General features: G+C 40.0%; 2 protein-coding genes across 2 annotated transcripts; one reads left to right on the top strand and one right to left on the bottom strand.

Annotated features, from left to right (window-relative positions):
* Positions 1 to 982: 982 nt before the first annotated feature.
* LOC124870641 (cytochrome b-c1 complex subunit 6, mitochondrial-like) lies at positions 983 to 7,773 on the bottom strand. Its single transcript, XM_047369459.1, has 4 exons — positions 7,613 to 7,773; positions 7,226 to 7,273; positions 2,152 to 2,313; positions 983 to 1,317 (listed from the first exon to the last, which is right to left on the bottom strand). The coding sequence occupies exons 1-4, from the start codon at positions 7,658 to 7,660 to the stop codon at positions 1,285 to 1,287; spliced, it is 291 nt and encodes a 96-aa protein (XP_047225415.1). The 5' UTR covers positions 7,661 to 7,773; the 3' UTR covers positions 983 to 1,284.
* A 110-nt stretch (positions 7,774 to 7,883) lies between these two features.
* nsun4 (NOP2/Sun RNA methyltransferase 4) lies at positions 7,884 to 15,056 on the top strand. Its single transcript, XM_047369457.1, has 8 exons — positions 7,884 to 8,039; positions 8,726 to 8,939; positions 10,838 to 11,009; positions 11,126 to 11,280; positions 11,382 to 11,542; positions 11,634 to 11,758; positions 13,398 to 13,530; positions 13,672 to 15,056. The coding sequence occupies exons 1-8, from the start codon at positions 7,944 to 7,946 to the stop codon at positions 13,813 to 13,815; spliced, it is 1,200 nt and encodes a 399-aa protein (XP_047225413.1). The 5' UTR covers positions 7,884 to 7,943; the 3' UTR covers positions 13,816 to 15,056.
* The last annotated feature ends 5,443 nt before the right edge of the window (positions 15,057 to 20,499 follow it).

The following is a 20,499-nucleotide window of genomic DNA, read 5'->3' on the forward strand; positions in this document are numbered from 1 at the left end:
ATGCATGCTCAGTATGAGGGATTGCTGCAAAGTCAACGCCAGTGACTGTCGAGTGTCTCTACATGCTCATCCAGGAGGAGTGAATGCTGCAAGTTACTGACTGGATGCAATCTGCTGGGTTTCCTTTGATAGAAAAACTTTTTATCCAATTTGAATAAATAATTGAATCTGACTGTACTGTTCAATGGTTAGGATTAATTGGAATGTATGTACCTGATTTTTGTGAAGTGCCTTGAGACGACACATGTTGTGAATTGGCGCTATATAAATAAACTGAATTGAAACTGAATTGAATGCCATGCTTTGTTTGGAGGAAACTAGGTGCTGCTTTTCGCATGGCCAATACCATCCCTAAGGTGAAGCATAGTGGTGGCAGCAGCATGCTATGAGGATGTTTTCAGCAGCAGGAACTGGGAGACTAGTCTGTGCAGAGGGAAAGATGAATGAGCTCAGACTGGGAGGGACGGTTCATCTTTCAGCAGCACAATGACCCCAAGCATACAGCCAAGATATCAAAGTGGTTTTAGGACAACTTTTTAAGAATCTTGAGGGATCTAGCCAGACTTAAATGCAACTGAAAATCACTGGAGAAACCTGAAAATTACTGTGCAAGATGTTTCCCATCTAACCTGATGGCACTTGAGAGGTTCTGCTAAGGGGAATGGGCCAAACTGCCAAAGTTAGTTTATTTTTAAATACAGTAGCATAAGAAAAAACTCTCCCATTGTCCTTATGAGCTGTTGTGTGGAGTCTTGTGGAAAATTGAATCTAATTCATCCCAGAATAAGGCATGCACTGTAAAGGGATTAGGCTGTTTGGTCATTCCATAAATCCTCAAATTGGACTTAAAGATTTAAGGGCAGTGATCTAGGATCATTAGAAGTTTTGGAAAACTATAAATCAAATTTCCTACAAACTGATTTGTTGCCAGCAGCACAGTGAGGAATTACATTTTCAGATTGACTGACAAGGAACCCAGCAGTAAGAGAAAATATTTATTTCTAAGTTGCAACAGTGAATCCAAGGCCAGAGCTAAGGTAAACATCTTCCCTGAAGCGCCATATTATCTCACCGCATAAACTCTGCACAAATTTCTAAATCCACTGCACCAGGGATGGGGAGTAGCAGTGCTTATGAAAAACAATGTTATTAGGAGCACATGAATACAGAAAACATGCAGTCAGTTCGGTATGATTAAGAGAAGCAGACAACATAACTGCTGCTCAGTGGTTGCAGTTAAATAGAATCCTTCAGCTGCACTGGGTGAGGATATGGGTGGCCAGATCATTTCACATTGTGGAACAGCTTGTGTGCAACCTGAAAACAGAAGCACAATTAGCATCTTTACTGAAACACAAGGAATTAAAACCAGCACTATGCAGGTGCTTCAAAATCTACAGCAGTTTCAGGAGAATAGGTCTGTATTACAGAGATGAATTAGTGGCTTGTTAAGGCAACTTCAAGTTCTGGTTGGAATCTCAACCAATAGATGCACGTATAAAATCTGAAGGAATTTTTACTCCCCAAGAAGCCAGATTTTAGACGTTTTTCACTCTGGAAAGACCAGCTGCCTGTGTGTGTTTCACATGCAGACTTTATGCATTTGTTTATTTGTGTAGATAATGTGAATGTCTGAATTAAATTTTAACAACCAAATTTTCAAAGTATTTCAATTCTATTACTAAATACTCAATTCAATAGATAGTCAACTCAATAAAAAGTTCAAAATAATATCTCTTGCTGCATTTTAACTAAAGGGTTTAAACAGAATTTTTTCCTTTGGCTGAACTGAGATCAGTTTTAGTTTATTTCTAATCCAGTCTCCTCATATTTGACATTCTGAATATGTGAGGATTTTGACTTGTAAATGCATAAAATGCAAGCTTTATTTTTATCAGGTGGAACTTTAAACATGCATACATTCAGTCTTGAGAGCAAAACTTTACATTTTAATTTGATGCAAAAAAAAAAAAAAACCTTACTAAAAAAATGAATGCATACATAAAATCAATTATCTTAATAATAAGTCAATAGATTAATCCCCCCAAAGAATGTTAGTAGCAGCCCTACTAGTTAACCTCAACCTCTCAAACCTTGTTTGTAGTACAGGCCTCAAGTATTTTCCTTCAACTCTGTGCAAAACACACTTACACAATGGTCTCGTGCATGCAGGAAGTCAAAGAGCTCTTCTGTGCACTCCTCCTGAGTGTTGGACCTGGAACTGACCCTAGCTTCACAGCTCTCCAGACGCTCCTTGAGGTGCACACAGTGTTCCGTCTGCTCACATTTGACTCGTATTGTTTCCAAGGGGTCCTGAAAGGCACATAAAATGGAGCTGCAGTATGGTTGGGGGGAAAAAAAAAAAATGTTTTGCCTTTGTTCACTTACTGACAAAAACAGTTAAGCACCTAGAGTTAACCGTAACCCAGAAACAGGCAACACAGTGTGACAGGGCTGAAACAATGAATCAATTATTAAAACAGTCGTCAACTAATTTAGTAATTGAATAATCGTTAACTGGAGTATACAGACTCTAAAACATGTCATTTGCTAATGGAACAAACCACTCAGAGCAGTAATTAGGCCAAAATTATACACAAATATACAGGTCCTTCTCAAAAAATTAGCATATTGTGATAAAGTTCATTATTTTCTATAATGTAATGATGAAAATTTAACATTCATATATTTTAGATTAATTGCACACTAACTGAAATATTTCAGGTCTTTTATTGTCTTAATACGGATGATTTTGGCATACAGCTCATGAAAACCCAAAATTCCTATCTCACAAAATTAGCATATTTCATCCGACCAATAAAAGAAAAATGTTTTTAATACAAAAAACGTCAACCTTCAAATAATCATGTACAGTTATGCACTCAATACTTGGTCGGGAATCCTTTTGCAGAAATGACTGCTTCAATGCGGCGTGGCATGGAGGCAATCAGCCTGTGGCACTGCTGAGGTCTTATGGAGGCCCAGGATGCTTCGATAGCAGCCTTTAGCTCATCCAGAGTGTTGGGTCTTGAGTTTCTCAACGTTCTCTTCACAATATCCCACAGATTCTCTATGGGGTTCAGGTCAGGAGAGTTGGCAGGCCAATTGAGCACAGTGATACCATGGTCAGTAAACCATTTACCAGTGGTTTTGGCACTGTGAGCAGGTGCCAGGTCGTGCTGAAAAACGAAATCTTCATCTTCATAAAGCTTTTCAGCAGATGGAAGCATGAAGTGCTCCAAAATCTCCTGATAGCTAGCTGCATTGACCCTGCCCTTGATAAAACACCGTGGACCAACACCAGCAGCTGACACGGCACCCCAGACCATCACTGACTGTGGGTACTTGACACTGGACTTCTGGCATTTTGGCATTTCCTTCTCCCCAGTCTTCCTCCAGACTTTGGCACCTTGATTTCCGAATGACATGCAGAATTTGCTTTCATCCGAAAAAAATACTTTGGACCACTGAGCAACAGTCCAGTGCTGCTTCTCTGTAGCCCAGGTCTGGGGAATGCGGCACCTGTAGCCCATTTCCTGCACACGCCTGTGCACGGTGGCTCTGGATGTTTCTACTCCAGACTCAGTCCACTGCTTCCGCAGGTCCCCCAAGGTCTAGAATCGGCCCTTCTCCACAATCTTCCTCAAGGTCCGGTCACCTCTTCTCGTTGTGCAGCGTTTTCTGCCACACTTTTTCCTTCCCACAGACTTCCCACTGAGGTGCCTTGATACAGCACTCTGGGAACAGCCTATTCGTTCAGAAATGTCTTTCTGTGTCTTACCCTCTTGCTTGAGGGTGTCAATAGTGGCCTTCTGGACAGCAGTCAGGTCGGCAGTCTTACCCATGATTGGGGTTTTGAGTGATGAACCAGGCTGGGAGTTTTAAAGGCCTCAGGAATCTTTTGCAGGTGTTTAGAGTTAACTCGTTGATTCAGATGATTAGGTTCACAGCTCGTTTAGAGACCCTTTTAATGATATGCTAATTTTGTGAGATAGGAATTTTGGGTTTTCATGAGCTGTATGCCAAAATCATCTGTATTAAGACAATAAAAGACCTGAAATATTTCAGTTAGTGTGCAATGAATCTAAAATATATGAATGTTAAATTTTCATCATGACATTATGGAAAATAATGAACTTTATCACAATATGCTAATTTTTTGAGAAGGACCTGTATACATTTTCTATTTAAAGTGAAAAACCTTTGTCTGATAATACATTTCATCCAGCACTTCTCAAGTGGCATAGATTTAGCTTCACCTGGTTCAAATTCTGTAACATATCTACTATTAAGGAGCTTTTGATATCCGATTATTAATCAAAAAAAATTGTCGACAGATTAATCGACAAGCAAAATAATCGTTAGTTGCAGCCCTATTGTAGACACAGACCTCTTTCCCATCACTGGACACAGTTTGGTAGTTCATGTTGAGTTTGCATTAAGCTAAGTGGTGGAAAGTATGCACTGCAAACAGTGTAGAATGATTTGTGTGGAGCTACCTTCACATTCCTTTTGGTTCCACTGGCATCCATGTGCCTCATATGACATTCCACCCAGCCTCACACATATCTGAAACATTCCCCCTATTAAACTGTAAACGCAGGCAATGCTGTCCAATGGACCTAAAATGGACCTTTTGTGTGTGGATACCTTCAGTCATGGTTTTAACTGACAGATGGATGATCCAGTTTTAGTTAGTTACTGGGTACTCCAGTTAGAATAACATGCCCTAATGTTGCCACCACCGCCATCCTTTAGAATGCAGCCTGGTCTGGACAAGCCAGCTGCATGTGGGTTAAAGTCATTCTAGATCGGATGAGTCTCTTACCTTAGTTATTCTTTTAAAACTTCTGTAAAACAAAGAAAACCGATGGAATCTTGAATGTCAAAAATTTGATTTTAATAGAAAATCTATGCTAGATGGACTTGGGTTTAATAGCTGAATAAAAATCGATACCTCAGCCCCAAATTATTCTGTTAAGTTGCTCATTTTTTTCCCTCTGTGGCGGTGGAGCATTATACTGCTGAAGGAGACCATGTTGAGGGTTTAGAATGTCTTCAGCTCATCTGTTAGATGGGACAACACAGGTTCCCCACATCAAGGAGCTGGGCTGTGCGTGGCCCAGTCGACATGGACCACTTCTGATAAATACAGACTAGGAACACCCCACAGGAGCTGTGGTTTTGGAGAGGAACCGAATAGGCTGACATTTCCAGAATCTACAGGTCCTTCTCAAAATATTAGCATATTGTGATAAAGTTCATTATTTTCTATAATGTAATGATGAAAATTTAACATTCATATATTTTAGATTCATTGCACACTAACTGAAATATTTCAGGTCTTTTATTGTCTTAATACGGATGATTTTGGCATACAGCTCATGAAAACCCAAAATTTCTATCTCACAAAATTAGCATATTTCATCCGACCAATAAAAGAAAAGTGTTTTTAATACAAAAAACGTCAACCTTCAAATAATCATGTACAGTTATGCACTCAATACTTGGTCGGGAATCCTTTTGCAGAAATGACTGCTTCAATGCGGCGTGGCATGGAGGCAATCAGCCTGTGGCACTGCTGAGGTCTTATGGAGGCCCAGGATGCTTCGATAGCGGCCTTTAGCTCATCCAGAGTGTTGGGTCTTGAGTCTCTCAACGTTCTCTTCACAATATCCCACAGATTCTCTATGGGGTTCAGGTCAGGAGAGTTGGCAGGCCAATTGAGCACAGTGATACCATGGTCAGTAAACCATTTACCAGTGGTTTTGGCACTGTGAGCAGGTGCCAGGTCGTGCTGAAAAATGAAATTTTCATCTCCATAAAGCTTTTCAGCAGATGGAAGCATGAAGTGCTCCAAAATCTCCTGATAGCTAGCTGCATTGACCCTGCCCTTGATAAAACACAGTGGACCAACACCAGCAGCTGACACGGCACCCCAGACCATCACTGACTGTGGGTACTTGACACTGGACTTCTGGCATTTTGGCATTTCCTTCTCCCCAGTCTTCCTCCAGACTCTGGCACCTTGATTTCCAAATGACATGCAGAATTTGCTTTCATCTGAAAAAAGTACTTTGGACCACTGAGCAACAGTCCAGTGCTGCTTCTCTGTAGCCCAGGTCAGGCGCTTCTGCCGCTGTTTCTGGTTCAAAAGTGGCTTGACCTGGGGAATGCGGCACCTGTAGCCCATTTCCTGCACACGCCTGTGCACGGTGGCTCTGGATGTTTCTACTCCAGACTCAGTCCACTGCTTCCGCAGGTCCCCCAAGGTCTGGAATCGGCCCTTCTCCACAATCTTCCTCAGGGTCCGGTCACCTCTTCTCGTTGTGCAGCGTTTTCTGCCACACTTTTTCCTTCCCACAGACTTCCCACTGAGGTGCCTTGATACAGCACTCTGGGAACAGCCTATTCGTTCAGAAATGTCTTTCTGTGTCTTACCCTCTTGCTTGAGGGTGTCAATAGTGGCCTTCTGGACAGCAGTCAGGTCGGCAGTCTTACCCATGATTGGGGTTTTGAGTGATGAACCAGGCTGGGAGTTTTAAAGGCCTCAGGAATCTTTTGCAGGTGTTTAGAGTTAACTTGTTGATTCAGATGATTAGGTTCATAGCTCGTTTAGAGACCCTTTTAATGATATGCTAATTTTGTGAGATAGGAATTTTGGGTTTTCATGAGCTGTATGCCAAAATCATCCGTATTAAGACAATAAAAGACCTGAAATATTTCAGTTAGTGTGCAATGAATCTAAAATATATGAATGTTAAATTTTCATCATTACATTATGGAAAATAATGAACTTTATCACAATATGCAAATTTTTTGAGAAGGACCTGTAACATCAACTTTGTGGACAATATGTTCACTTGCTGCTCAATAAAATCTCACCCATGATGCCATGATGAAGATATTGATCAGCATTATTCACTCCCCCTGCCAATAGCCATAATGTTATGTTGGTAAATATTGTCATAAAGATATATGATTTTACTAGCAAACTATTGCAATCGTGAATCCTTTGAGATAAAGCTTTTAGGCCAGAATGTGTGGGTGATGGACTCAGGTTGGTATAGTGATATGAAATATTCTTTTACTTGCATCTATGCTTAAATGTTGAGAATAATGGCAACACACAAATGTAATAAAATGAAAAGATTCTGTCCCTTTTCTACAAGAAAGGCTCGGCTGTTTGCTAAACATTCTTCCTCTAAGATGCAACGCCACTTACCACCATTTCTTCCTCCTCTTCTTCCTCCTCTGCAGGAGGATTCTCCTCCTGATCAGTGGCAAGAAGAATAATTCAGGTTAGTTTAAACTGAAATAAAAACCAATCCAAGAATCCAGGGTGATGTTACCCTGACATGGAAAAATTATTTGGGAGCCATCTTCTATTAATTATTCTCAGGTAAACCTCAGTGTAACAAAAAACGGACACTTTTGCCCTGACTTCGTTAAACTAAACAAAGTCTCCATTAACATGTATCATTATGTTACAGTAATACAGTGTCACTGTGTTTAAAGGCTGACCCTTCAGCGCTGAATTAGTGAGCAGAGCTATCAGGTAACGCAACGCGCTAAGCTATTTTAATTACTTGTGTTTTTATGTCTTCCGTACCTCTTCGTCGGGGTCTCCGTGTGTGAGCATTTTTCTCTCGAAAACCATTTCTGTGAGTTCAAAACTAACCAAAAAGGCAGCAACCTCCAATCAAAGTGTACACTAGTGTCCCTGCTCGAGGACGCGAGGTCGGTCACACGCCGGAAACTGCTAGACAGCTGTCTCCTGGTGAAGCTATTCTATTGGCTCCAAAGTTTTATAGACGTTTATTTTGTCCAATCACACACAGAGTTCGCGTTAGCCACACCGGGGGGAAACGCCCAGGAAGCGCGGAACAATTCTTGGAGGATGCAGAAGAAAAGTCGGATGAAGAAAGTTGTAGCACAGCGTGATGGCGCTGTTCCTGGGCATTTCCAGGGTGTTGTTTAGGAGCGTTAAAGACCTGAGACTCCTGACGGCTAAAAGACACCGAGTGAAAGGAAAATGGGTAGGTCACCAACAAGCGGACACACAAAAGAGCTAGTTTAATGTTTGGTAGTGAAGAATAATTAAATTATTTTAAAAGGGGTCCGGGTCGGTGGGCGCGCATGGTTTATCACCCGGCGAAACGGTGTACCGGGTAGGTTTGCACAGCGGACGTACCCTGTTCAGATCCACCGGCGAGAGCGGCGGACAACCAGTTCTAACATGTGACTGACATACCCATAACCCTTATTCATGGGACAAGATAAAATGTCTTGAATAGTGAATAAAGTCATAAATGTACAAAATCTGTTCGGGTGTTTTTTTTAAATTATTATTAATCTTGCCGACTATTGTGGAGCTTGGTGTGAAGGGGTGTAAATGAATCAGTACTAGAACATACATATCTTACTGATACATATACATTTGAAAGAAACAAGTAAAAAACACTTAGTCACAAAACGCAGAGGTCCTCTACTAACTGTTGCAATACAGCTGCTTCAGTTTGTCTAAGAATAATTGAAAATATATGATTCAGCCTTTATATTTCAATAATATTTACTTTCATGTTTTCATTAAATTGCAAAAACACATTAGAGCTTTATATTTCCATTAACTGCTGTTTTATATGTTTTTGTAATTAAAATAGATCAGTAAGTTAGGCCATAAAGTATTAATGCTAAACGTTCAATCCTCTTCATTCTCCTAAAGGCGACCACACGTCCCAAGCACCTTCCCACCAGACTGGCTCTGCAGCACTTTGATGCCACCTACAGTGTCCAGCTGGGACAGCTGTGGCCCTCAGTCCGAGTGGCCCTGCTGTCAGAGAGAAAGTATGGGGCCCTGTTCAATAATTTCTCCAATAACCCAGATCTGGAAAAACTCCAAGCTCAGGGATGCAGAGACTTTATTAGCAACGGAGAGGGTAAGTGTGCATTTAAATCAGGCTTTCCCAGTGAACAATGTGGTTGAGGTGCTACTGCATCAGATGGAAGTGTCTTTGTTCAGGGTTGGAAGCTCATAGTTCATGAAGTTCAGCTGCAGTGAATAAAGTGTCCTTCTGAGGAGTGGCCTAGAGAATCATGCAGACATTGGTGCAGAGCTTGCTTCAGCATTGGCAGGAGTTGGGTGTGAGAGCATCGTTATGTACAATGAGGGAAAGACTTTTGTAACAAAGAAGCCACTTCTGTTCAAGAAAAACATGAAGGACAGACTGAAATTCTGCATCAAGTACAAAGATGGACAGGAGAGGACTGGTGCAAACCAATGAATCATCCTGTTGGTTGTTTGGGAGAAGAAAAAACGAGAGCTATGAGTTCTGTGTTTTACACATGATGAAGCTCTGTTAGCTTCTCAGCTAATGAAGGGGGCTTTAAAACGTGCTCCAACAGCAACATCTTCCAACAATCCACAATTTGGTGACTGTGTATTTTCCATTCTGATGGACCACTGTGCCACAAAGTAAACAAGATAAAACAGAAATTCTGTTCTTTCAAGTTCATTTTTTTATAAAGTACATTTAAAATTGACTTCAACTTAATGGCTTAAACACATTAACAGTTGGAGACTGTCTGATGTGAAGGGGCAGAGTATTCCGCCATTTTGGGGCTATGTTCTTAAATGCTCTATCACCTGTGAATTAGCAAGAAGTACAGCTGAAAGCAAGTGATCATTAGATCTAAGGGACCTGGAGCACCCTTAAGGTTGTAGGAGGTCAGACAGATGCCAAGGAGCCTGTCCGTTCAGTGCGTTACAAGTCAACAACAAAACTTTAAAATCTATTCTAAAATGAACAGGGAGCCAGTGAAACGAAACAAGAAACACGGAAATATGTTTAAGCCTCTTAGTTCGGGTCAGAAGATGAGCTGCAGCATTCTGAACCAACCACAGCTGTTGCATAGATTACCCATTTAGTTTTTCAAATATAAAATAATGTCATTTTCGAAAAAAGCCTCCATTAAAAAAGGATTGGTAAAAGTTGAGTCAAATATAACCCCCAAATCTTTAAAGTCCAATCTAACAGATGGTTCCAAGCTAGCCAGATCTGAATAAGAAGCCACTTACCACTTGGTCCAAACATAATCAGTCTTTGTCTCATTGACATTGAGGAAATCTGAGTCCATCCATGCTTTGACTTCAGTGAGACACTGAAAAAATTGTTTTAATGAAGAAGAACAGTTACCCTTCAGAAGAAGGTAGATCTGAGTGTTGTCAGCATATAAGGAAGAAAGAAATATATTTTCTAAAAATAAACCTACATAATAAATAGAACATAAAACACACCAGAATAGATCCATGAGGAACTCCACAAGTAAGTAGGAATGAAGATGAAACAGGTTCTCCAAGGCTCACCTGTCAGATAAAACCTGAACCATTGTGGTGCAGTGGCTTTGATGCCACAATGCTCCAGTAGAGAGATCAGAATGCTGTGGCTAACAGTGTCAAAGGCAGCTGTGAGATCTAAAAGCAGAGGAACAGCTGATTTTTCTGACTCGGTAACCAATAAAAGATCATTAAAAACTTTTAAAAGTGCAGTTTCAGTTTAAAGTAAAGCTTTAAAAGCTCTTGATTGCACTTTAAGCTATTATGAAGCATTTCAGAAAGAATTACAGAAGTCATTCTTTACATATTAACTGTTTGCATAAATATAATGTATTTACTAATTAGGGCCTTTGAAACTTGTCCAATATTTTGTCATAAATACATCTTAGAAACTTTTTAAATGAATATTAAAATTTTTCTGACACAAAACCCATCAATTGTGTCTCTCCTAAAGCTTTTGGTCACTCCTATCAAAATGCACATTCTTTACGTTTCCTGCAGATCCAACATCCTCTGAGCACAACTTTGAGTTTGGGGCTGAAGAAGACTCCAGCAGTGTGTCTACAGTGAGTTCTCATGTTGATAGTCAGCAGCAGTCTCCTCTAGGGCTCAGTCCTAATATAAAGTGCTTAGTTTTTCCAAGAGGAGACATCACACGGTTCAAGCCTGCAAGGTGAGAAAAGGTCAAATATCATCCAATTTATCGGTAGGCCAATAAAATCGGTTGAGCTCTTAATAGTTTTCCAATAAAGTAGAGTCTCAATCTCAATTCTCTCCTGTCACTTTAAGACCAGACAAGTTCAGCCTGTTGAGTTACTACTTGATGGACGCAGCGTCCGTATTGCCTTGTCTCGCGCTGGGTGTTCAGAAGAATCACACGGTCCTTGATCTCTGCGCCGCTCCAGGTGGAAAGGCCCTGGCTTTACTACAGACTCAGTCAGTCAGTGAGTGGCCTGCTTTGAATTGGTCTTCATCAAAATCTGTCCCGCCTGTTAGTCTTCTGGCTCCTCTGATGATTCTCCATCATGTTGCTTTTCTGTCACAGGGTTTTTGTGTGTAAATGACTCATCTGTGTCTCGAACGTCTCGATTAAAAAGGGTTTTGCACAGCTACATTCCTAAACCGCTTCTGACCGATGACACACTGCGCATCACGTCGTTTGATGGCACCATGTGGGGGGAGATCGAAAGGAACTCTTTTGACAGAGTATGTTACACCATCATGTTCAGCTAGTAGCTGCAAACCCACTCGTCTGATAAAAGCTTCACTACATTTCATCTTGTTTGCCTGCGTTCAGGTACTGGTTGACGTTCCCTGCACCACAGACAGACATTCCCTCATGGAGGACGACAACAATATATTCAGCAGGAGCCGGGTCGGAGAAAGGCGAAGCCTGCCACAGCTGCAGGTGGAGCTTCTGCTGTAAGAATGTTGAAATCATAAACAGACCAAACACTGGAACCACACACTAATAATTAAATGCCAGATATACATACATAGTGTCACATGTGTTAATGTTTTGTCAACATAGCCGTCCATGGTATTAGCCCAGCTAGCGTCAGATAGTAATGATCATCAGGAATGCTTCTCCGGCAGTCTTAAAGCAGTTTCCAGCAGTATTTGTCTGTGAATATCAAACTCACTTTAAACATACAGTTGTGGAAAGATTTGTTAGCGTCCTGAGTAAAAAGCCTTAAAATCCTACTTATTCCAGTAACATTATCTCACATTGAAAAATTTAGTGGACTCTAACCTTTAATTTGAGTACATTCCCACAACGTTAGTACACCTAAATATGCTTTTAAAATCCAATGTTGCTGAAGCGTTTATTAATTTAAATTGAAACAAAGGATAAAAATGTGGAAAAGTTGCTCCTGTCCACTGTTTGTTATGGTGGAGAGGATCTGTGATGTTGTGGGACCGTTTTGCTTCTAAAGTCATTAACTTTAAAATAACAAGAAATTAAAAAATGTTAAATCTGATGTACTCCACTGATGTACTCTTGTGGATTTCGTAAATATACAGTGAATTAACAAAAGCATTTGCCCCCTTACAGATTTATTCTCTTTTTGGTAAAATTTTCAGACTAAAAATGCAGTTTTCAAATGTATTTACAAGGAGAAAACATCTATCCAAGATAAACAAAGTCATAGGTATCCATTAGTCTAGAAAGGGTCACAAAGCCATTTCTGAGGGCTTGGTACTCCAGAGAACCACAGTGAGAACCATTATCCACAAATGGACAAAGTATGTAACAATGGTGAACCTTCCCAAGAGTGGCCGGCCTACCAAAACAAAAACACGTTGACGTTCCCAAGACGTTTGGAAAAGTATTCTGTGTTGTCATGGACCCTTTTTGGAGTGTGTGTCCCGTCACATCTGGCGAAACATCAACACAGAATTTTAGTAACAAAAGATCATAGCGACAGTAAAACATGGAGGTGTTAACATAATGGTCTGGGGTGGCCCATCTGGATGACTTTCCATAATAGTTGGAACCATAGATTCTGTTCTCCATCAGAAACTCCTGAAGGAGACCATCAGTTTAGGACCAGAAGCTCGAGTGCTCTTAGGTTATCACAAATGCTTAATGGCAGTGTTTTCCCACTGAGGGTGGCACAACCAGTTATTAGTTTGGGGGGTTATTACTTTCTCACACTGGGTCAGGTTGGTTTGGCTTTTATCATTACTAAATGAAATCAGCGATTGAAAACTGCATTTTGTTTTGTTTTGTTATCTTTGTTCAATATTGAATTTTTTGATGGTCTGAAACATTTAAATAAGACAAAAAAAACAAAACCAGAGGAAATCTTTAAGGAGGAAAATACTTTTTCACAGCACTGAATTCAAACCAGTTGTGTTGCTCAATGTTTTTTGTTAGTGCAAATTTTTACCATGTTCTGTAATATAAAAAAATGCCCTTAATAGAATAAAACGTTTTGTTATTCAGCACTGGTCATACCCATCAGAAGGTCATACAGCATTAAGCATTTCACATCAGATCTCTACGATCACCATCAGTTAGATGTAATTGTAACCAAAGTCTCCAACTCCTGTGTAGAGCGGGAATCATAGCTGCTTGTCCTGGAGGGGAGATTCTGTATTCCACCTGCACCCTTTCTCTCAACCAGAACCAGGGTGTGGTTGAACAAGCGATACAGCTAGCTGAAGAGAACCATGGTATCCAGCTTCAGGTCAGTAGAACAATAAGAGACACCCTTTATATAAATGGTAGCAGTGTAAATTCTGAAGGATTGGCACCTAGACTAAATAATTACATCAAGTATTAATGCAGTGATGTTTGCTTTCTTCCTTTTTACAATCTCCCCATGCAGGTTGTCAGTCTCCGACCTCTGGTGCAGAAGTTTCGGAATACTTTTCACTTTGCTCCTGACCTCCACCTGGGTGAGATGGTCATCCCACACTTAGTTGCTAACTTTGGACCTATTTACCTGTGCAAGCTAAGGAGACTCATATAAACTCTGCTTTGTGGACATAAAATGCAAAGAAGGACTGCTTACTTTATTTCCAGATCCTCTTTATCTGTACTGGTTAGAAAATCCCTCAGGTGAAGGATCTGGTCTTCGGGTTTACTGGACTTTATTTGCAGTATGCTTTTTCTCCTGTAGATGTCCACAGTAGCTAAAGAGTAAACATGTCTTCTTTATTATTTGGCCACTGGAGGGCACTAATAATATCAAGGTTGGAAGATCTCCTGGATTCATGTCCCCCTGTCAGGAAACACATTTCCATCAGGGTCCCATCCTGACTGTAACTGCAGTGAAAATAGTTCTGCTCTGTTCTGTTATTCATCAGGTTTCATGACTTTGCTGATAATGCTGCATGTATGTATGTATCTATGGAAGAAGATAATGAAAAGGCAGGCAATAACTTATTTGACCACTTGGCTTCTCACATCTGAATCTGTGCTACTTCCATTACTATAGCAGGTCTGATTCCATTTTGCATCAGCATCAGTCAGAGTTGAGGCGCTTCCTCTTATCACCACCTAATGTGAGCGTACCGGGGCCTCTTCTGCTATCAAACCGCCGATGACCCTGGGTGTTGTCCTGGCCAGGCAATGTACCGTGAAAAAGGTGTGTGTCTTTGTGTGTGAGAATGTATATCTAATACTGTATATTTGTGTGTCAGATGAATCCACATCTCATTGTCGTTAAGCTGCTCCGCATGCCGGAGCCACGCGGAGACGTGTGGCAGCCATGCGGCTCCCAGATGAACATTAAAGAGGCAGCACAGAGCTAAAATGGGACGGCTCGCCCTGTCTTGCCCCTCCGCTTTTGTATTCCACAGATGAGTGCAGATAATTTTCTGTGCGATTGTGAGTGATTACTGTATTACTGTGGCAAAAGGGGGATGTATCGGGGAAAGCAGAGGGAATTAATGACACATAAAAACTATTTTTGTACTGACTGCGTTCGTCCCCAGGCCCTCGGATGGCTCTTCGCACATCTTGTGATTACCTAAACGTATTGTAAATATGTGTTTCCGATGGGCTCCTCCATAAATTTACATGTTTTAGCACTCAGGAGATGGCAGACAGTAAGAAATGAGTTACTCTCTATTCTGGCTGGCAGACTCGACTGGCTGCCTGCTTTATTATTGAATTAGCCAATGAAGCGCTGTGCATTTGTGTCCATGTGTGTAAGCCTTTGTTATTGAGACATGCTGTGTATTAAAAAGATGAATATTATGGATTTAACCACGCAGCCTTGCTTTTGTTGCGTTTTCAAATTCAATGCTTTCAATAAACGTGTAAAACACTAACATACTGTTTTCATCTACCCAAGCTGCTGTATGACAGATATGCAGCCATAATATCACTTATTATGGCTTAACTTTGTAAAGCAGTAAAACTGAGCCCCCTGATAAACAGTTTAATGACTGAAATCATTCAGTGTGATCAGAAAGTTACTGTACATGTGTTTGGAGTTTTATGCATTTAAAGCAGTGCAGTATTGGTGCTTTATGCCTGAAGGTTAAGTATTGGCAGCTGGAGAGAAGATTTCAAGCTGTTGGGGGTTAACGGTTGCATTCCCTGAGCCCAGCAGGATAACAAGTCATGGCAAACTAAACTACGAATTTTGTCTTTTTTTTTCACTGCACAAAATGGAGGAGATATTTGTTGAAAAGTTCACACTTCCTGATTTAATTGAATTTAAGTTGATTTACATGTACCTGGTTAACCAATCATCAGCAAGCGGAAGCCCCTCTACAGTAGCAGGAGTTTTGGCAGTATGCTGCTCTAAAGCATGCGTGCTAACACAATGCCAAGGTAAAAAGACATTTCCGAAAAATTCTGAAGTCTGTGATTCTACAGTATAAATATTCAAACATGGAATGCATTTAAGAACGTTTTTCCTACAAATTCACCCCAAACTCAGACTTTTGCGTAACTGCAAAAACTCCCAGAGTTCTTTCTCACACTCTACAGGCCTCAGCCTGTTAAACGTTAAAGTCAGTCACAGAATTAGTAGAAAAATATGGAAAACATATCGCTTATTTGAAAGGGTTGCCAACAGAAACCTTATTTTCGCTGAAAATGGTACAGTAGAACCATTTCGTTTTGCAAAGTTGCATCTGAAAAAATCCAAAACCTCTAAAACAACGTTCCTTGTGCAGAAGAAACCAAAGTAGAGATATTTGGCCTTTTGTCCCAGTGCCAGACGGACTGTCTCTACAGGTTTGTCTAGGAAAAAAATTGAATATCATGAACAACTAATATTTTTTTCACTCTTTTCAGCAAGTTAAACTCATATATAGATTTATTACACATAGAGTGAAATATTTCAAGCCTTTATTTTAAAGATTGTGGCTTACAAAAAATGAAAATCCCAAATTCAGTGTCTCAGAAAATTGTATATTACAAAATATGAATGAAAAAGGAAATTTTAAACAAATATCAGGTGCTGTACAACAATAGGTTAGTTTGGCTATGAATAATTGTTAATCACTGCCAGAAGCAATTATTAAAGTAATTTTGATCAAAATTACCAAGTAGGGCACCACCTGATTATCAGGCATTAATAGCCAAACAGTGCTCAGTCTCTGTCAGTTACTGTTTCATGAATGCCTGATGGAGACTTGTGGTATTATAGAACAATAAATGGAGTGAATTCACGCACTGGTGTTCTCAAACAGCTATACACGTACAGAATAAACACAATTTCTCTCTAAAATACAAAAATGTATTTAAAAAAATACTTCAACTTTCAGTTTAAATGCTTCAGTCAAGAAAGTCCTTAACTAGGCTAGTAACATTAAACTAATCTAAATAAAATGAGAATAATCAGAAACTTCTAAATAACTAAAATGATTGTGTGTTTAAAAACAAATGTACCAACGGAGACATGATTTCGCACTTTTATAAGGACTATACGGACCTATTTTATGCAGGTTTGTTAGATGGGAGGAAGAGGAATCATTAACAAAACAGAGCAAGCTCACATTACCAGACCATCAGCGCATAAACCCCTCATTGAAATAAAGTTTGTTGCAACTTTAAAGCACAACCCAAAACAAACTTTGTAGCATCAGGCTCAGTGGTCTGTTAGCACTCAAGCAGTTGAGCAAAGCACCACAAACAAAACAAAACACAATTAAATAATATCTAGATTGTTTCATCTTATATTATTTTCTCTGCCCAGACACAACCTCTCACTGTTAACCGTTCAAAAGAACTGGAGAGCGCACTGAGTACAGCAGGTCCAATCAATAGAGAAGACTCTGTGGCCGCTCTTGATCCAGTGGTTAGGGTGTCAAGCGTGCGAAGCTGGGGTCTGAAATCCAGTCTTCTTCAGGGCAGTGGAAGAAAAACCGCTTTGTAAGTTGGGACGTCTCAGAGAATTTTTTCTGCGTGAGCTCAGACAGCCAGTTTCAGGCAGTTAGTCTTGTTTTTGGTTATAGTATGACCACCCGATACACAAAAAGCAGACCATGCTTTAATTTAGATCCAATATTTAGTCTTACTCAACCAGCAAGATCAAGATGTTCATACAGGTGTTCTCTCCAGTTCAGCCTGTTGAGAGCTGCAGGCAAAGAGGAAGACATGTTGCCGGGAGTAGTTTTGTGGTTCTATGATGTCACGGGGATTCCAGCTGTGACTCCTCCTTCCTGGGTGCTGTCATTAAAATGGGTTAATACTCTTAACTCTGGGATTCAGAGTTTTTTCCAGTTTCTTTTGTTATCTGTGTGCAGGTTAGTCCTTGTTCCTTCCCATAGCTGGGCCTAAAACAGGCTTCTGAAAACTATGTTTATTTCTGTGCACTCAATACTTAATTTAGCATCCTTTTGCATGAATCACTGCATCACCGTCTGTTGAGGTGTATTGAAAGACCAGGTTGCTTTGACAGCGGTCTTTAGGTCATCAGCATTGTTGGGTGTGGTGCCTCTCATCTTCCTCTCCTCATCTTTCATCATTCCTCTTGACAATATACCATAGTTTCTCTGAGGGTTCAGGTCAGACCAGTTAGCTTGCCAGTCAAGCACAGTGACACCACAATCAATCAAGCAGCTTTTGATACCTTTGGCAGTGTGGGCCTGTGCCAAGTAATGTTGGAAAATATAACCAGTATATCCATGAAGCTTGTCAGTAGTAGGAAGCAAATGCTTTAAAGTTTTCCTGGTACATTGCTGTGATAACTGTGAACTTGATCAAATACAGTTGACCAAAACCAGCAGATTACATGACAACCCAAATCATCACTGACTGTGGAAACTTCACACTGGACTTCAAGCAATGTGCATTCTGTGCCCCTCCACTCTTCCTCCAGACTCTGGGACCTTGGCTTCCAAATGAAACGCAAACTTTACTTTTCATCTGTCATCATTTTTGTTGCGCTCTTCTTCAAAGGGGAACCCCGCACGTAAACCGACTGCTGCTACAATGGCCAATGGCAGGAACACAGATAGCAGCGAAGAATGTGATGTTTCTTTAGATATATTTCAGTCAGTATCAGAGAAATATGAAGCAGAATCAAGAGAAGAAAGTCAGCTGTCATCGTATGCGTGTGTAATTCATCTTATTTTTTTATAATAATTTTGGATAATTATTATTAATAAGAAAAATAATACTTTTGGATTTTTAATTATTAACAATAACTACCAATATATAAATGTATTTTTGTGACAGGGAAGTGTTCTTACCTACTGTGCCTTGATCCATTTACCAACAGCAGCAACAACCTTATCTGTGGCGATCTTTTCACATCAGATGCTCTGAACAGCAAGGCTATAGACTACAACATTCTCCTTTGTCTGTCAGATATCCTGACCTCTGACATCATTTCCCTTGTGAATTCAGAGATTTCTTGTTCGAAGCAGTTTACCGAAAAGTACTCTGATCAAAACTGGCTGTGCTTGGTGGAACCAGCCCATCTGTCACCATCAGTTTCCAGCTCTGATTCAGGCAGCTCTGATCCTCTCCACTTCAGGAAAATAGAATGTAGGATTTGTCTGTCCTAGTGGCTTCAGCCTCAGTCATCTCCGTGTGAAGATCCCCAAAATTCTTGGATTTTGCTTGACAATATAAATCAACGCTGGGGTTATCCCTGTTGCTGGTGCAGCTTTTTCTGTCACACTTCAACTTTCTATGAATATACTTGGATACAACAATGAGTTAACAACCAGCTTCTGTAGCAATGACCTTTTGTGGCTTACCCTCCTTGGCCATAATATTCACATTACATAACATTTATATATTTAACACTTATATAATTATTTTTTAATTGGTGTTAGGTAATATTCAAATTTTCTGAGACACTGAATTTTAGGTTTTTTATTATTTGTAAGACATATTCATCAAAATTATTAGAAAGAAAGAATAAAAATGTTTACTATGTTTAATGAATCTATATAATAAATTAGTTTACCTTTCTGAAACTGAACTTTTTTACAATATTCAAATTTTTTTATATGTACATCGGTACAAACCCTGGTCGGGGAGTGAGGATTTGGTCTGTATACGGACCTCTTCCTGAGTGAATTCTGTGGCCATCTGTCTGACAAGTGAAGCTTGGTTGAAACTGGGGCATTGAGGGAAAAATAACGTCAACCACAACAGGAAGTCTACAACAGAATGGCGGAAAAACAACAAAGAAGAATAAAGTTCTTTTTTAAAGAGGCCAGGACTCCCTTTAAAAAGAGGTTTTTAGTCTCAGTGGGACTTTAAATAAAGGGAAAATAAAAAAAAAATAGAAATGTGCAGAAACAAATATTAGCAAACATCAAAAAATTGGAAATGTAATGAAGACTGGGCCAAAATTCATTCAAACCAATATGAGAGGATGATACCTTTATACAGAAAGCAGCTATTTTAAGAGGAGTATACAGAGGGGTTCATGGTTGACTTTGTGACAGCAGGTTGCCCAGGTCATAAGCCCAAATCTTCAACCCTCCACCACCATGCTTGAAAGCAAAAAATGTTTGTGTGCTGTGTTTGGTTTTCACCTAACATGGAGCTGTGCATTAGTCACTGAGAAAGAGAAAGCCAAATACAGCAATACTGAGCAACTGTGCAACTGAAGTCCTGTGGTTCATGCAGATGCAACCATGTAAACCCAAGTCATGTTTTAATATTCCTTTGAGAGAAAAGAATATTTCTCCTACATCCCTTCCCACAACTCACACTAGTCCAGTCTGTTTCTAAACGTACTGTCTTGAAGTGTAATAGTTACCATGTATCCAAACTTCCTAAATACACTGTCTGGCCAAAAAAAAGTCGCCACCAAAAAAAAAAATGGTCACACACTAATATTTTGTTGGACCGCCTTTAGATTTGATTACAGCACGCATTTTCTGTGGCATTGTTTTGATAAGCTTCTGCAATGTCACAAGATTTATTTCCACCCAGTGTTGCATTAATTTTTCACCAAGATCTTGCATTGATGAAAAGCCAAATCCAATCTTTAGATTCCAATCTTTATTCTCCCTAGCGAACTGAAGCCTTTTTTTCCCCGTTAGCCTCACTGATTAGTGGTTTTCTTAAGGCTCTACAGCTGTTCAGTCCCAAACTCTTGAGTTCCCTTCGCATTGTGCGTGTGGAAATGTTCTTACTTTCCCTATTAAACACAGCCCGGAGTCCTACTGTTGTTTTTCTTCATTTGATTTCACCAAACGTGAAACGTCGATCACGATCATTCAAGAAT

Source organism: Girardinichthys multiradiatus, chromosome 6 (genome assembly GCF_021462225.1).
Source record: "Girardinichthys multiradiatus isolate DD_20200921_A chromosome 6, DD_fGirMul_XY1, whole genome shotgun sequence".
Taxonomy (NCBI): domain Eukaryota; kingdom Metazoa; phylum Chordata; class Actinopteri; order Cyprinodontiformes; family Goodeidae; genus Girardinichthys; species Girardinichthys multiradiatus.

Excerpts from the sequence above, each read along its gene's own strand:
- nsun4 (XM_047369457.1), top strand. The coding sequence starts at position 7,944 with ATGGCGCTGTTCCTGGGCATTTCCAGGGTGTTGTTTAGGAGCGTTAAA. Across the intron at positions 8,040-8,725 it reads ACCGAGTGAAAGGAAAATGG|GCGACCACACGTCCCAAGCA; the intron begins GTAGGTCACCAA and ends ATTCTCCTAAAG. Across the intron at positions 11,010-11,125 it reads ACACGGTTCAAGCCTGCAAG|ACCAGACAAGTTCAGCCTGT; the intron begins GTGAGAAAAGGT and ends TGTCACTTTAAG.
- LOC124870641 (XM_047369459.1), bottom strand. The coding sequence starts at position 7,660 with ATGGTTTTCGAGAGAAAAATGCTCACACACGGAGACCCCGACGAAGAG. Across the intron at positions 7,274-7,612 it reads ACGGAGACCCCGACGAAGAG|GAGGAGAATCCTCCTGCAGA; the intron begins GTACGGAAGACA and ends GCCACTGATCAG. Across the intron at positions 2,314-7,225 it reads AAGAGGAGGAAGAAATGGTG|GACCCCTTGGAAACAATACG; the intron begins GTAAGTGGCGTT and ends TGTGCCTTTCAG.